The following is a 14,887-nucleotide window of genomic DNA, read 5'->3' as shown; positions in this document are numbered from 1 at the left end:
ATATGTATAACTGATTCACTTTGTTATAAAGCAGAAACTAACACACCATTGTAAAGCAATTATACTCCAATAAAGATGTTAAAAAAATTCCTGCCACGTTTATACAATCAAATATATGTATTTATTCATACTTGTTCTTGATTCTTAAGAGATTTGAATTGAATAATACTATCTTTACTTTTGTCAGTCAACAGTGCACTCTATAAGACAAATATCTATATGTTTAAATATATTACAACCACAGTAAAATTCCATAATAGGAATATGATCAGAATAATTATTGGCATAAATAGGATACAGTTATTAGATCTAGCTGGGATTATTAGGAAATATGAAGGATATGGCATTTAAGAAGAAATGTATAGTAAGAATTTAACAGACTGAAAGAGAGAAGGTTGGTTGCAGAGTGCAGTAATCCTGAATTATACACATGTATTTATGTATGTATGTGTGTGCTTTTGAGTAGAGAGGCAATATCATAAATCAATATGTTTAAAAAATAACTTTAAGTTGGTAAACACTGAAGTAGAGAGAAGATGTGGCACAAACCCAGGGCAGTTGTTTGGAATAAACAAACAGAGCCAGAATTGAGAAATACACAGCAGCAGAATGGAAAGGACTTTGTGATCTATTGGATTCAGAGATAAGTAAGATAAAGAGCATGTGAAGAAATTATTTAAGTAGGAGATGGTTTTTCTGTTGATATGCTGAAATTTGAGTGGAAATGAGCAAATTATGGCTGAAAATATAGGGAGCCTCAAAGAGAAGTCAGAGTCAAAAAACATTTCTGAGAGACATTTACTGATAGAAGTGACAAATGAAACTTGAGGCATGGATGAAACTAATCAGATTAAAGAGGGCATAATTCTTTAATTTTGAATGTAAGAAAATCCAGGAGGGGGAATGAACAAAGGTATAAGGAGAACCTTAAAAATCACCTCAAACCTTTAATACGTATATTTCTGACAATGGTGTATATTTTTAACCACAGTTGTGAAGGTATCCTAAATTCTCATTTATGTCACATAGTTTAAATCTATTTCATATTTGCCTTATTATTGGTCTTAGCATTTATATAGGCAAAGAAATTGGACGTATACAGTATTTATGAGAGTTAAACACGATATAAATAATACTAAAACCATGGAAACAAAATATTTTGCACATGAGAAATCTATTTTATTAACAAATATTGGGCACAATAAATTATATCCTTTAATGAATAATGTTTCATGGATTGCTAGTTTTATAGAAAAGTAAATGCAAAAATGGCTATATCATTTTTTTGTATGTATAAAGGGGATAAAAAAAATCTCTTCCCTCCAGCAGCTCTGTGTATAATGGACAATTATACTATTTGAAGTAAAATGAATGACAGACTTATGCACACAATGATATACAAATGTGTAAGATGGGCACCAAATCATTACAGAGCAGATCTGAGAGGATGTAGAAGGAATTAATATCAATATTGATTTCTGAAACCTCTAAGAAGAGTTAGCCAGTGGAACAGCAAATGTGTACCAAAATATTTTAGACCACTGAAAAAACATAATGTATTATTTAAAGAATCGTGAAAAAATGGAAGTGCAAAAACAAGAAAAAATTTCATCAAAAAATGACTTGAAGTTGTCCTTAGAAGAATGAAGAATAGAATTTATGTAAAGGGGGTTGAGGAGCAGTGGGAAAATGAAACATTTTAGGCATAAGCAACAAGATAGGGAAGAGATATGTAGTGTTCAATTATAAAATACAGTCAATTAAAGAAAATTTAAACCATTGTATATATACATTAATGCATTAACAAATGATGAAGATTTAGAAATAAAATTTGTAGATCAATGAATTTGGTGTTATTGAAAAAATTAATTTTGGTTAAGTTTATTTTCTAGACTAGTCTCACAATGTTTCAAAAAATCTGTGAAAAATCAAACTTTTGGTGAAATAAGTATTCCCAGGGGAATTTGAATTTCAAACATTTTTCAGGCCTAGTTTGTAAGGTGTTGAATATATTTATAATTTATAATAAAACATCAGGTGTGGCCCAGTTTTGTGAAATTATTGGGCAATATCAATGAGAATTATCCATCTACTATGTTTTGTTAGGTGGGTCAGAAATTACATAGACAAGGACAAAAGAAAGGTTTACATGATTAATGGAGGTTTTAAGGGAATATTAAATGTACTCCATAAAATTAATGTACAACCGAATGTTATTGATGCACTTGAAACGTTGTGCACTCTTGCCAAGATCTACATCATGTTTACTATGTAATGGAAGTAGTGGTTATATAAATCACATATATTAAAAATACATATTTTTGAGAATCAGGAACACTTTTTATTCTGACAATCATTAAGTAATATAAATGGGTATTTGTTTCATAGTTCATTTGGAATTGGTTTGGTTGGAATTTTCAATACTGGCAAGTGAATGACGAGACAGGGAAAGCCTGTCAAGCCATCCATTTCCAAACTGAAGCCCCATCTGCACTGGCCCAGTTTGGCTTGGGGGTGGACTGGCAGACAGGAGAAGTCTTAATTTTGCATATGGATCAAAATTAATATGATATACTGGAAATTTCTGATTTCCAGATCTAGATTTTGGTAATTAAAGTCAACATAAGACTACTATTTGAAGATGAGCAGAGAAGGCAAAGTGTACTGGCAATGAAGAAAGTCTAAAGGAACAGTGGGAGACAAAGGAAAAAAAAAAGGTTATTACATCTTGCATGTTGTACTTTTTTAGACTAATGATAACATGATGTGGGATAGTCTAAAAGTTCAGGAAGCTGAGCTATCCCCTCTATGATATTATTTTTTTTCTGTGAAATATGAGACAAGGTCATATGAGATATGGTTTTTGCTTTTATTACCTTTTTATTTTCCATAGATAAGGCAAGATCATTTTGTGTGTTATTATACTTGCTTAAGTAATTAAAACACTAAAATATTTATAAAGCAACATTTTACTTCTCTGTAATTAGATGGTAAATCACACACACACACACATATACACAAGATCACTATTTGAACAATTTAATGTCTGATTTCAATCACTGAATCAACAGTTTTATAGTAATATGCATTATTTTCTAAATTTCATTTATTTATTTGTTTTTGTTTATGGTTTTTATTTACTTATTTTTTTGTTTTTTAAAAGTGTACAATTCGGTGCTTTTTACTATACACAAAAAGTTGTGCAACCATCTCCACTATCTAATTCTAGAATATTTTTATCATTCCAAAAAGAAACCACATACCCAGGAGCAGTTATTCTCCAGTTCCTCTCAATTGCATCCTCCACTCCCATGCATAATTTTATCTACTTTCTGTCTCTGTAGATTTGCCTATCTGTACACTCCATAAAATGGAGTACAATACAATATGTAATCTTTTATTACTAGCTTGTTTAACTTAGCACAGTATCTTTAAAGGTTAATCCATTTTGTAGCATGTATCAAAAAATAGTTCACTTTTATAAATTGACATATATTTGACATACAATATTATGTTTGTTTCAGGTCTACAGCATAGTGATTTGACATTTAAATTCATCACTAAAAGATCACTACAGTAAATCTATTGACCATCTATCCTCATACAAAGCCATGACAGTACCATTGATGATATTCCCTACTCTGTACAATATGACACTGTGATTATTTATTTTATAACAGGAAGTATACACCTCCGAATTCCCTTCGCCTATTTTGCCTACCCCCACCACCTTCTTCCCCTCTGGAAACCACCCATTGTTTGTTCTCTGTATCTATGAGTCTGTTTTTGTTTTGTTTTATTTTTCTATTTTGTTTTCTAAATATCATCAAAAAGCCAAAAAATAAGTGTTATGATCCAGCAATTTCAATTCTGGATATATACCCAAAGAAAACAAAAACACTAATTCAAAAAGATGTATGCACCATATGTTAATTGCAACATTAGTTACAATAGCCAAGAAATTAAAGTAACCTAAATGAACATCAAGAGATGAATGGATAAAGAAGATGTGGTACATATATCCATCCATGTTGTAGCAAATGGCAGGATTTCATTCTTTTTATGGCTGAGTGATATTCCATTGTATATATGTACCACATCTTCTTTATCCATTCATCTCTTGATGTTCATTTAGGTTACTTTAATTTCTTGGCTTTTTGATTATAACCATTCAGACAGGTGTGGGACAATATCTCATGGTTTTGATATTTATTTCCCTAATGATTAGTGTTGTTGAGCATCTTTTCACATGCCTGTTGGTCATCTGCACTTCTTCGGAAAAATGTCTTTTCAGGTCCTATGCCTATTATTCAACTTTTTTTTTTTGAGTTTATGAGTTCTTCAAGTATTGGGGGTATTAACCCTTTACTGGATATATCATTTGGAAATATCTTCAATTCAGAAGCGTGTTTTTTAAATTTTTTAACAGTCTCATCTGCTTATTTTTGTTTTTGTTTCCCTTGCTGGAGGAGACAGATCCAAAGAAATATTGCTAAGATAGATTTCAAAGAGCACACTACCTATGTTTTCCTCTAGTAATTTTGTGGTTTCAGGTCTTAAATTTAAGTCTTTAATCCATTTTGAGTCTATTTTTGTATATCATGTGAGAAAGTGGTCCAGTTTCATTATTTTTCATGTACCTGTCTGGTTTTCCCAGCACCATTTATTGAAGAGGTGATCTTTCCCCCACTGGATATTCTTGCCTCCTTTGTTGTAGATTAATTTACCATAAGTGCATGGGTTTATTTCTGGGGGGTCTCTATTCTGTTCCATTTCTACTGATCTAACAGTACCATTGACCTAGCAGTACCATACTGTTTTCATTACTGTAGCTTTGTAGTAAAGTTTGAAATCCATGAGCATGATACTTCCAGCTTTGTTCTTCTTTCTCAAGATTTCTTTTGCTATTAGTGGTCTTTTGTGGTTCCATACAAATTTTAGGATTATTTGTTCCAGTTCTGTGAAAAATGCTATTTGTATTTAAATAAGATTACATTAAATCTGTAGATTGCCTTGGGTAGAATATTTAACAATATTAATTCTTCTAATCCATGAGCATGATATAGCTTTCCATTTGTTTGTAAGTTTTCAATTTCTTTTATCAATGTCTTTTAGTTTTCAGAGTATAGGTTTTCACCTCCTTGGTTATCCTTATTTCCAGGTATTTTATTCTTTTTGATTGAATTGTACAGAGGATTGTTTTCTTAATTTTTCTTCCAATAGTTATTATTAGTGTGTAGAAATGCAACAAATTTCTGTAAATTAATTTGGGATCCTACATCTTTACTGAATTCATTTATTAGTTCTAATAGTTTTCTTTCTTTTTTGGTGGAGTCTTCAGGATTTTCTACGTATAAGATTATGTCATCTGAAAAGAATAATAGTTTTATGTCTTCCTTTCTAATTTGGGTTTCTTTTACTTATTTTTCTTGTCAGATTGCTGTGGCTAGGACTTCCAATACCATGTTGAATAAAACTAGTGAGAGTGGGCATCCTTGTCTTGTATCTGATGTTAGAGGAAATGCTTTCACCTTTTTACCATTGACTATGATGTTGGCTGTGGGTTTGTCATATATAGCTTTTGTTATGTTGAGATATGCTTCCTTTATACCCACTTTGTTAATAGTTTTTATCATAAATGAATGTTGAATTTTGTCAAAAGCTTTTACTGCATGTATTGAGATGATCATATGATTTTTATCCTATGATAATGTGGTGCATCACATTAGATAATGTGGTGGATCACATTAATTGATTTGTGAATTTAGAACCATACTTGCATTCCTGGTATAAATTCCACTTGGTCATGGTGTATGAACCTTTTAATGTATTGTTTAATTTGGCTTGCCAATGTTTTGTTGAGGACTTTGGCATCTATGTTAATCAGGGATACAGTCCTGTAAATTGATGCTGGCCTCACAGAATGAGTTTGGAAGAGTCCCTTCCTCTTCAATATTCTGGAATAGTTTGAGACAAATAGGTGTTAACTTTTCTTTAAATGAATGTTAAAATCCACTTGTGAAGCTGCCTGGTCCTGGACTTTTGTTTATTGGGAGTTTTTTGATTACAGATTAAACTTCATTACTAGTAATTGGTCTGTTCAGATTTTCTATTTTTTTCTGATTCAGTCTTGGAAGAATGCAGTGCTTCTAGGAATGTATTCATTTCTTCTAGGTTGTCCAATTTTTTGGCATATAACTTTTTGTCATCATCTCTTATGATGCTTTGTATTTCTGTGGTGTCAGTTGTAACTTCTCCCGTTTCATTTTTGGTTTTATTCATTTTAATTTCTTTTTTTCTTGATGTGTCTGGCTAAAGGTTTATCAATTTTATCTATCTTTTCAAAGAACTAAATCTTAGTTTCATTGATCTTTTCTATTTTTTTTTTAGCCTCTATTTCCTTTATTTCTTCTTGGCTCTGTGCTATTTTCTTCCTTCTAGTAACTTTAAGTTTTGCTTATTCTTCTTTTTCTCATTCCTTTAGGTGTAAAGTTAGATTGGTTATTTGAGATTTTTCTTGTTTTCTGAGGTAGGCCTATATCATTATAATCTTCCCACTTAGAACTGCTTCTGCTGTTTCACATAGGTTTTGGAATGCTGTGTTTCCATTTTCAAACTCTGTGGTTGTAATTTCCCTCCTGTTTGCCAGTTATCATCCTGGGGGTGTGGGTCTTGAGTATAACCCATCTCCTCCCCTTCTACCCATCTTGTCGTGGTCCCTTCTTTATATCTTTAGTTGCAGAAAATCTTTTCTGTAAGACTTTAGGTTTTTCTCATAGAGAGTTGCTCTGTAAGTAGTTGTAATTTTGGTGTGCCCAAACGATGAGATGAGTTTAAGTCCTTTCTACTCTGCCATCTTGATTCTCCTCTCTATTTTCTAAAGTTGAAATGTAAATGTAATATTTCAAGTAATCACCTCCTTAAGTGGTCTCAAGTATATGCTTTCAAGTTCTTAAAAATGTTTAACATTCTTATCAATTTGAAATAATTTCTATTTAGGCCTAATTACCTCCAACTTAGTTATTTGTTATGTATAGATACGTTTTATGTGCAGCTGAACATTGACTTCTTATGTATTGTTTTTCAGTAACTTTAGATTAGTTATTACTATAAGCATAAAATAAAATGTATTTCAAAAGAGAATTTGTAATGGATTATTCCATCTTCTTTTTATTTTCTATTCTTATGGCTGAATGTTGTCACAGTACTGTATAATTCATTCATTCATTTAATGTATTTATTCAGGTCCTATAATCTTTATTTCTGATTAAACTGTAACATATTAATTTGTATTTTGTTAAGTAAATATATATCTTTTGGTGTTTTCATCAATACTTGGAAATTTTCTCAAAGAAAAAGGAAGGGAAACATATATCCTTTGTTCTTAGGTATTAATGAATGTGCACACATGCACACACACACATGCAGTGCAAGTTCTAATAATCAAAGTATAATTTTTTGAGTAGTGTTAGTTACTTAGAGGATGCCCACTTAGCCTATAATTAAGTAACAGATAATTTTACCTTTGGAATTAACAGGGCACATTATCTGTAAGAAGCTAGAGATTTGATCACTATAATTCTACCTTAGTTCACTACTTGCAGTTTTCTCCTTTTCTATGGGAACATGGTTATTTTTGTTAAGCCTAGAATGCATATTTGATAACTATGTAAGTTTATATTCTTATTGACTCTGTGAATAATTTCTTGTCACCTGTCTTCTATCTTAATGTGTGTTGTAGAGGTAGTGCCATTAAGATGTTTCATATGTGTCAAAAGTAGGATGCCCAGAAAATGATGGCAGTGTAATTAGATAGTACATCATAAGCGATCCAACTTTGGCACAGGTGAAGATTTACTTCAGTTTTGAATTAATCTTAATGACCCTAGCTTTATTGCTGTTGAGTTTCTAGAAATGATAAAATGTCAAGTCATTGGAAATAAAATGACAGAACCTAAACAATCTGACAAGACTAATGCATAGTTTCTCTGACTTGTTCCATGTTCTGTAGACTTTATTACCAACTACAATAGTCTACTGAGAAATGCTTGTCTTAATGAATACATCTTCCACCTTACTACAATGTATATCTGTTATGCAAAGAACAGAAAATTCAGTGCTCTCTCTGTGTTTGTTTTATGTACACTAAAACTCCAATGTAGAAAACAGATGTAAGTGGAAAACACTGTTTTACTCCTATTATATCTTAATTTTAATAGGGCATGTTAGTGGAATGCTATTAAGTCCATCTTTTTAGGACAAGACTAATATTTCAATTTAATGACAAGTTTTCCAATGCTGTTAGATAATTATGAATTTTGCAGGCAAGCTATATGCTGACAACTTTTTCTAAAACTGCTATTTAACTTATATTGATAGAGGATTGCAAAGTATGGCTGTCTTCACATTTATTGTTAATAGCCTCATAAAATGTTCTTTTATAAAACATAAAAGTCATATCTCAGCCTACAGTCTTGAAAAGACATATAGTCTTTCATCTATACTCTGTATTATCTGATGTCCTTTAGCTATAGCCTCTCAGAGTTTAAATTTTTTTCTGACATTGAAAGGTCTCAATTCTGGCTAAACTCTTCACCTTCACTAACCATAAGCCTAAGTGATGATACCAGACTAGATTATTTCCCTTGATTTTTTGATTCTATTATTTTTACTTTTAAATGTTCAAATGAAAAGCAAACTCATATACCTAACATGTAACCTAAAGTCGCTCCCCCCGAATAGCTTGGATAAAGTAAGCAGAAATTTTCCAAGCTTTTAAGTTAGAGGCCCATATTTTCCTAAAGATTCCATTCAACCCTCCCCTTTCCCCAGTGATGCAACACAATCACCATCATGCACTGCTTGGCCATATTTTTAACTTGAAATCCACTACACTTGACAGCTCCTTATCTCTCTCAAATCTCTGCCAGCTATGTCTTCAGTAATTTTTAGTCATGCTTCCTAACTAAGTATCCTGTTAAAGGAGCATTTATTTTCCAACATAGACCTCCACTGCTCTATTTGGAAAAATTCAAGAACTCTGCTAACACTTACTGATGTACTGTTAGATTAGATCATGACAGATCACACTATAGATTCAAGGCTTTGGGTATTTCTTCATTTCAATATCACAATCACACAATGTGACACAAAGGTTGTAGACACATTTCTGGTAAATCATAGGTGCTAAGAAAGGAAGAAAAAAGGAAATAAAAAATACTTCACATGTTCTATGCCTTGTCCTTTTTCTTTGGAATTTGTCACTGAGAAATTTAGTACAACTTTATATAACTATGTCACGTGCTTTCTTGCCACATTAAACAGGAACTCAGGCACCCTTCTGTTTGCTAATATCTCAGGAGTGCTTCAGTAGGATCAGGGTTTGATATGGCTATTGTGAAACACATACTCTACAGAAACTAGGTTGCAAAAGCCACATTATGTCCTGCTTACTAATCACGGCTATTTGAACTCAGACAAATTCCCCTTGGATATCTGTCTTTACCCTTTTGGGAGGCAATGGGTATACAATGTAACCCATAATTTTATTCTTTTTCTTTGCTCATGTTGTCTCAAATTCAAACCCTGCTTTAAGTTCACAAACATTGGACAACTCTATAGGATAGCCACTCTCTTAAGTGTTTAGGGAATAAAGCCTAACGAAGCATAGTTATAGTCTATGAAAAGTTGCTAGTTTGATAGATAAATATGAATTCTTCAACCAAAATTATTTTATAATGTCTACATAACACTCCACTGTTGCCACTTGAAGTATTTTTATTTGGTATCTATTTATTTATTTAACATTTACATTTTCTCTTTTAGAGAGATTTCTCATATCTTGTTTGAAGGCAGCTATACTGTTAATTAACTATTAAGTTAACTAATTAAGCAAGTATTTTATACCACTGTAAAATGTACTTTCTGTCTATTACATGGAAACAAACAATTTTAGGTAAATACTTAGCTCTCTCGAGACTAAATATATGTCCCATTGAGGTAATGTCCATTGGATGGATATAAATAAGGCTGATTTAAACATTATAGGAGCAAAAGGTAGATAGCCTTTTTGGGGGCGGGTGGTAGAAAGGCAGATGGCAAGATTTAAGTGCTTCCTGAGCTAATGAAATTGGAAAATTTTGTAACCGGTTGTGAAACAACAATAGACCTCTAAAAATAACTGGGAATAAAGAATAGACTATTTGGCAGAATCTCCATAAAATGTGAATGATTATTTTTCTCATATCTCAAAGGAAACAATTGTAATACTGTAATGTAGCTTGTTGAATGAACTTCAGCATCCAAAAAACATATGAAAACCTTCCTAATTTAATTGCTATAAATGTAGCTAGAATTTCAAATCAAATTAATTACCCTGGTTGCTTTACTCATGGGAAAGTAGAATCCAAAATCTACTAACAGAAGCTTAAACTGGTGTCAATATTAATTTAAATTTTATATTTTTGTGTTTAGTTTTGCTTCAGCATTTTCATTTCCTCCTATTTTCTTTCTTTCCGTTTTTTGATTTAAACAGACTGCTGTTTAGCCTATTAATATCTATATTGGTGAGAGATCAGTAAAATAGCCCATATTTTTTTCTTCACGTTATACCTTACAAAATTTTGTAAACTCTTTTAAACAGTGTATATATTTTTGTTTTTGTGGGATACCATAATTTTTCTTGATTCTATTATATTTTATATAGATAGAGATTTTTATAGGTTTTTCTGACTCAATATCAAATTTATAGTAATGTTGGTGCTCCACCTGTTGGTAAACAATAAGCATTTTACTTTTCTCTCTTCCTTAACGTTAAAAAATCGGGAGATAGAACTTTATATCCTGACTTTAAAAGTGTGTAAAAGTACCTGGAAGGGAATCTACTAAAAATTTACTAAGTATAAGTTGAATATTAGTCTGTAGTATACTATACTTAAATATATTATAGATTAAATATATGTACATATATTTAATACATAGATATAAATATATATATACACACATCATTTTACAAGTAATTTTTAGTTTAATGATTTATACTTATTGAGGAAATAGTTCATCTATTATTACATTCATCTACATGTATGTTTTATATTTTTGTATGTTAGGACACACAGCCTTACTTTTCTATAAATATCTAAATATCTGTCTTCTATCTATGTATCTATCTATCATCTCTCTATGCATCTTTTTAATCTATGTCTTGTATCCTGGATTCTTTTGCATTAGTATCAGTTTATTTCATGAGTAGTCCCACCTTCACATTTGATACGGGTTACACTTAGATGGTGCTAGCATGTAAAATATTGCTTCACAGTAATTTTAATTTAACACTTTCTACTATTTATAATGACCAATTGAAATTCTACAACAGAATCTATTGAAGTGAAAAGTGAAATTATTACTCCTAATTATAATCTTTAACTGGACAGCAAATTGCCTTTCAATTTTGCACTATTATGTTTTAGAGTTGATTTATTTTCTGTAGACTATATTTTCAAGGCTGGTAATCTTCTTATGTACTTTACTAACTCCACTGTATACAAAAATTATATATATCTTATCAGGCATTTTCCATCTGAAAGTTCCTGAGTCTTCCCCTATTGGCTCAGCTATTGGAAGAATAAGAGCTGTGGACCCTGATTTTGGACAAAATGCAGAAATTGAATACAGTATTGTTCCAGGAGATGGGGGAAATTTGTTTGACATCGTCACAGATGAGAATACACAAGAAGGAGTCCTCAAATTGAAAAAGGTACATAGACCCGTTTTTCAAAGTAGATTACCCAATAAAAATTAAAGAACAGAAAGACTAAAACTTGAAAGTGACAGAAATTTTAATTTTCCTTCAATGAGCAATATTTCAAATTAAAAAAAGACCAGGTGACTATGAAGTATTCACTCCCAGAGACACTTTTATTCTGTGATTCACCAGGTATACATTTTATGTTGAAAAAATTAGGCCTATTAATTTGCTTAAATCCTTAAAAAGTTCTTACCAGAGTCTAATTTTAATTTAATTTTTTAATGTTATCAACTCAGACGAAAAGGTTAATTTAAAAATAAGATCTAGAAGTAAACTCTATGCACACCAGGCTTGGTCTTGCCCCTTTTATTACTTTTCTGAGAATATAAATATCTAATTCACTCACTGTTTGTGAGCCTGGACCTCAGACTGGAGGAATTCTGATATGGGCGAGCGCTGCTACTGGCAAGTGGACGAAATGAGAATGGGTAGCGCTGGGTTTGAGGGGCTATGACAAGGGAAGTGAACAGAAAAATTAACGAGAAGGAGGGAGAGGACAAAAAGGTGGAATGCGGTGGGAAGCCCTCGAGTAATGTTAAATTGTTTTATATAAAAGAGGATGGAGAGCAAAATTCAAAATATTGGAAATGAATCCTTATCTCAGTGTACGTAGATTGTTTTTTTGTCAGGTAGGAGCATGAAGAAGGAGAATGTAAATGTGAGAAAGAGAAAAATCATGACTGTATTTGGGGTGTGTAGATTATTTCTATAACAATGAGGTAAATTATAGGAATTTCCAATAATACAGCGCAGGCAAAAAAGTGAACTTCATTTAATTTATTACAGTTTTCTCCTCTCCCTATTATAGCAAAGTGCACTCTATTTATCCCCAGAGGTGGTATACCATACACATTTAATATTGATACTTGTGATTATTTTAACCTGCAAGAAGTATTCTTACCTTCAGTCCCATTAATCATGCTGCTGTTTCCATATTTGTTCAGGAATTCTGAATTTTATCAAAGAAACAACATATGTGGTAATAAAAATAATCCTGAAAAGAAACAGTTTTCATATAGATGATTTATCATCTTTTAATTCCTACTATTGCAAGAAAATTGTGCTTTGTCTAGAAATTAATTTAATCACATGGTTCCATTCAGCAAAATTTTTCATTTATGCTAAATTTTCAGAGTATAACTAGAAAAAAAAAATTAGTGTCATATTTTTATTCTATTATTATTTTCTTGTGGTTTTGCTTGTTTTTCTTTTTTCTATTCAGTAACAAACCCCTTAAAATCTTGTCACAATTTTTTTTAAATGATCTCAATATATAACAATGCTTAAAAGGTGTAAAGATATTAATTCATATTAAACAAATATAAATTCTCTTAGTAATATGAGAAATAATTGAAAATATTTTATATCAATGATTCATAAAACTTCAGTTTGAAATTAAATATATTTACAAAATTGAGGTACAAAAGAGTTACATTGTGTATAATATATATATTTATATTAATTTATATTTACAGAGATACAATGAATGTATTTTATATTTACACATAGGATTTTATATTTTGTATTGATTTACACTTATTTACCATCTATGCCAATAAATAATCAATGCCAATCTGGGAAAATGTATGACATTCTTTTTTACTTTTTAACACAATTGAAAAGGGAGTAGTGTGCTAACTATAGATCTTTATATTACTATGTCAAAGTAGATTAATCATTGAAAGTAATGACTTAGCTATATAAATCAACTTTTTGTAAATACTTATTATGCATAATCACTAAAGCAAGAAGAATATATCTTCTGCCTTTTTAGTGTATGGAGATGTCGTAAAGAGTGAAAGAGTCTTATTTATTTTGTATTCATTTTGTTTATTTTTTTGAAAATTTTCTAGTTTTTAACTAGATTAAAAGTGAGATTTGTGAAATTATAGCATACCTTTATTAAAATAGATTTACATAATGTATAAAATAGTCTGGAAATTATATCTCGAAGTAAATATATATATATATGTATGTTTATAAATACATATATTTTTCCTCTTGCAGTGGATAAATAACCATTGTCCATTTGCTGGCATAAAATTTGTTATCTAAATAAAGCTCAGGGTCCATAACTAAAATTCAATCCTTCATTCACCGAACATCGATGTGACAACCACTAAATCCTAACCCATTCTGGACTCTGGGGGGGCAGTGAAGGAAACAAACACATTCACTTCTGCTCAAGCAGCTACTGTTCAACTGGTGAAGTTAGACAATAAGTAAATTCAGTGTTAAATTTAAGTTTGAAAAACACAAAGCAGGGTAAAAATAAGCAATTTAGAGGGTGGTGGCTATCCTACAGTGAGGTAGTCAGAAAAGACTTCTCTTTTAGGATGAAATTTCAGCAGAGACCTGAAGGAAGCAAAAGATAAGCCATATGGTATCTGAGTGATGTGTGTTCCAGAAAGATTGAGCAGCAACTGCAAAATCCCTGAAATAGGAGTGTACCGGGCAAGGAGGCCGGTGGGACTGAGTACAGTGAATGGAGGGGCCCATAGCTGGAGATGAGGTCAAATATGCCGACGAATGTCCCATCATTGAGATCCTTGCAGGCCAGGCAAAGGACTTGAATTAAATCATGATACGAGAAGACCGTGGCAAATTTCTATCTAAATTACCATTACCCTTGGTAAAGCCAGGATATGCTGACTTTTCTGAGGCGAATAATGACTAGGGAGTAAGGACAGAAATAGACCAGTTAAGAGACTAGAGAATTAATCCAGGAAACCAATGATGGAGATATGGTCCCTGATCTTTATAGCAATGAAAATTGTGAGAAATGGTGAGATTCTGGCTAGATTTTAAAGGAACGGCCCAAGCATATTTTTATAAATATTCTTAACGTCGGGTAAATTACCTCGAACGTTTGAATAGATTTGTTTTTGGCATTCTAATTTGTTTTACTCTCTAAATAAGGAGACACCAGAGGCAATCCATACCAGCTAACCTCTTACTCTGTTGGAAAAGAAAATTACAACCTACAGACCACATTTATAAATCTTTAAAAAAATAACTCAGGGGAACATTTTTGTAATAAAATTTTGAAATGATCTATTTATCTATCTACCTACCTACCTA

At 31.5% G+C, this 14,887-nt stretch overlaps 1 protein-coding gene across 4 annotated transcripts in view; it reads left to right on the top strand.

Moving 5' to 3' along the window:
- CDH12 (cadherin 12) overlaps positions 1-14,887 on the top strand; it is a 403,417-nt gene that overhangs the window by 332,557 nt on the left and 55,973 nt on the right. For all 4 annotated transcript variants that reach the window (XM_024122919.1, XM_024122920.2, XM_007107776.3 and 1 more), the window contains one exon: positions 11,568-11,755. In XM_024122919.1, the coding sequence (XP_023978687.1) occupies positions 11,568-11,755 (188 nt within the window). The remainder of the gene's footprint in view (positions 1-11,567; positions 11,756-14,887) is intronic.

Source organism: Physeter macrocephalus, chromosome 8, assembly GCF_002837175.3.
Source record: "Physeter macrocephalus isolate SW-GA chromosome 8, ASM283717v5, whole genome shotgun sequence".
Classification (NCBI taxonomy): Eukaryota; Metazoa; Chordata; class Mammalia; order Artiodactyla; family Physeteridae; genus Physeter; species Physeter macrocephalus.
Note: the sequence above shows the minus strand (reverse complement) of the source record. Positions and strands in the feature narration are given on the sequence as shown.